The following is a 3,203-nucleotide window of genomic DNA, read 5'->3' on the forward strand; positions in this document are numbered from 1 at the left end:
AGCTACACAATGGGTATCGAAACCCGGTTTCTAGCTTTGTAAGTCCGCAGACATACCACTGTGCCACTGGGAGGGGGGAGCTCCACAAGTGATAACAGGTACTACCAACTTCAAAAATAACTAAGAAGCAAATGTAACTTGAAACAAGATGAAATCAAATAATAAATTCAGAATAAATAATAATGCTACAGAAAGAAAAACTTGTGGTACATTCCTATATCACGTTATCACAGCTTCTTAGTTTGTTGTGCAATATTTAGTTGGCCCTGATTTTGAACTTTACTAAGATAAGGATCCAAAACATACTGCGTACTGAATAAGAGACATTGAATATTTGTGGCACCAAATGAAAAATAACAGTACAAACTATCATAACTGACCGAAAATATCGGTTGATAGTCTCACAACATTGATAGTATTCATACGTGTCAGTATCGTCATAATTCAGGATAGAAAATAACGTAATATATGTAGATTAGTATATTTGTTATGCACTTAACTGTTGCATTCGTTGACAATAAAATTAATATACGTATTAATGTTAATCGTCGGATGTGCTAACTTGAAATATATCTTGCTATCTAACGTTACTGTTGTTGACACCCAAATAGACACAAAATGGTTCCGTTTACCACTTTAAATCTGTTCTACTTATTAGGACAGTTTTAACGAGTCGCCGCCATCAGACACTGTTAATGACTTGTGTTCAGAGAGAAAGAAGTGGATGATCGATATATAACGTTCAAAATTACAGCATGTCTCCTGCTTTCAATAGGTTTTATATCTGGAACTGGAAATTATTAAGAGAAAAGCGTGTTTTAAGCTCCAGGATTCGTTTTCGAAATGACTGGAAGTTTAATGTTACGTCTGCCATGAGTGATACCTATCGGCTTTCCGGCGCCCTCACTTTACCAAAATTATGTGGTAGTCGTCAGATAGATCGTATAGTGAATAAGTGTAGTAATTTTTCTGGTGACCAGTATTTGAAAAGTTTATCAAATAAAATTTATTTAAGTACAGACCAATTTCATTTTAATAAGTGGCTAGTAAGCAATTTTCATCTCCAAAATAATTTTTTAACGTTAATACGCAGGAGTTTCTGTACGCAGTTCTTCTCCTATGCTTTGATTAAAAAATGCGTTACTCAAAATCAAGTACTAAAAGTAGGTAAAAGTTTTGCCAACCATCAGAAGTCAATGTTATCTTTCAAAGATTCACAAGATGGTTTAACGTTAGAGAGTTTATCAGTTTTCGAAGAAGTTGTTGAAGGGACTTTGGAATCTCTTTGTGAATACTGTGAAGAAATACTACTTGATGCAGAAACAAATATAGCTGACACTGATGTTACCTTGAACGATGGTGTACTGACTTTAAAGCTGGGGGAACATGGAACATATGTAATTAACAAACAAACACCAAACAGACAGATATGGTTATCCTCACCAACCAGTGGCCCAAAACGATATGATTTTGTTAACAAAAAATGGATTTATAAGTATGATAACATATCTCTTCATCAGCTTCTTTCCAATGAACTGTCAGGTATTTTAAATACCAAAATAGATTTCACCAGTTGCTCATATGGAAAATGAGATGGAGAGTGATACCTTTTATTATTTGAACAGTATCAAAAGAAAAAACTTCATATAATTTTGTGGACTTAAATTTAATAAGTCAGTATTTAAATCAAATCTCATGTTTTACAAGGTTTTTGGAAATATTTTAAAGGATTGTTACAGAACACAAACTAAGGAAGGTTCAAAGAAGGTAATGTTGAACAGAAAATAATTCACAAATAATCTGAAAAGCAAATCATACTGATGGAAAATAAGGTAATAAACATAAATCAAAAATTCAGTAGAACTATTTTATTAGTATTATTCATTTAAATAGCACTTATATTCTAGTGTTTTATAGATTTTCTGTTTAACGTTTAATTGATATAAGGAAAATAAAACAGCTAGTGTTGTATTTTCCAACTCTTAGCTGCAAAAGATAATATTTGTCTGTAAGTGTAAATAAAAGTATTGTGACTTATCTGATTTGTTTTTTAACTATCTTAAATATGTGTTGTCCATATGTTATAAAGACTTGAGTGTATACACAAATAGGATATAAAAATGAGTAAGGCGATAGAAGACCAGATGGTGATAAACTCAGAATTTTCCCTTCATATTGACACATCTATCCAACATCGTTTAGAACAAATTTAAACACACACTCTATGTAATAGTACAAAATATTCCACAATTTCGTATCTAACAAAAAGTAATTATGTTGGAGACTAATCTGGGTATAAGTTTCCAAAAATTTACATTTATTAACCCTAATATTCAAATTCCCATGCCATATCTTAACATTTAACTTGTTCATGTAAATCTTTCACAGTTTGTCTATCCAATTCCCAACAATCATAATTACATGAAACAAGGTATTCCCAATTCTTTTAAAAATATAGCTCTTGCTGCAAACATTCTATTGTCTTCATATTTACAGCATAAAAAAATCAAAGGTTTTTATCCTCTCAGTCTCAGTAGATCACCTCTTCTCCAAAGAAAACAAGTTCGGAAGCCTTAATCTATCGCTGTGCGATTGATTGTTTCAGATGTTCATGTACAATTGCACAAGCGCCATCTGCACTAGCTATCCCTAATTTTGAACAGATAAATCAGTAGGGAAGGCATCTAGTCAACAGCACCCGCCACCAACTGCGAGATTTGACCATGAATTTTATAACATGTTGATCATGACAGTTTTCTATTTTAATGAACAGTACATAAACCATTAATCTTCAAACCCACAGCACAGCATGCTAACCACTAAGCCATGCTCAGCTGTTCTCTGTTAGATAACCTTTACATTCAACAGAATGTTTTTTCTACTTTTAGTTTTGTGGTGGATGCTTATTTTAATCAAGTGAATAAAATAATTAAAAAATTATCAGTAGTAAGTTTGAGGCCTACTTAATTAACTACAAAATGAAATTCTATCTCTCAGAAAAAAATTTAGTACATTACAATATTTTGTAATTTTTGTCACATTTCAAAGAGGCAAAATATTACCTTATAGAAATCTCTCTCACTCTGAACATTTTGTAGAATTTCTAACTATTAGCTTCATGAATGCCTCAATATATCTACATAGCATGATGGCATTATTAAATTAAGAACTGCTATAATCCAATGTATTTTTTTTTCAAGTTA

The 3,203-nt window shown here is 31.8% G+C and overlaps 1 protein-coding gene across 1 annotated transcript; it reads left to right on the forward strand.

Annotated features, from left to right (window-relative positions):
• Positions 1-689: 689 nt before the first annotated feature.
• On the forward strand, positions 690-2,037 carry LOC106470054. Its single transcript, XM_013930579.2, has one exon. It carries the CDS (start codon positions 756-758, stop codon positions 1,590-1,592), a length of 837 nt encoding a protein of 278 aa, XP_013786033.1. The 5' UTR covers positions 690-755; the 3' UTR covers positions 1,593-2,037.
• Positions 2,038-3,203: the final 1,166 nt, after the last annotated feature.

The sequence above is a fragment of the Limulus polyphemus genome, unplaced genomic scaffold, assembly GCF_000517525.1.
Source record: "Limulus polyphemus unplaced genomic scaffold, Limulus_polyphemus-2.1.2 Scaffold3794, whole genome shotgun sequence".
In the NCBI taxonomy this organism is placed as follows: domain Eukaryota; kingdom Metazoa; phylum Arthropoda; class Merostomata; order Xiphosura; family Limulidae; genus Limulus; species Limulus polyphemus.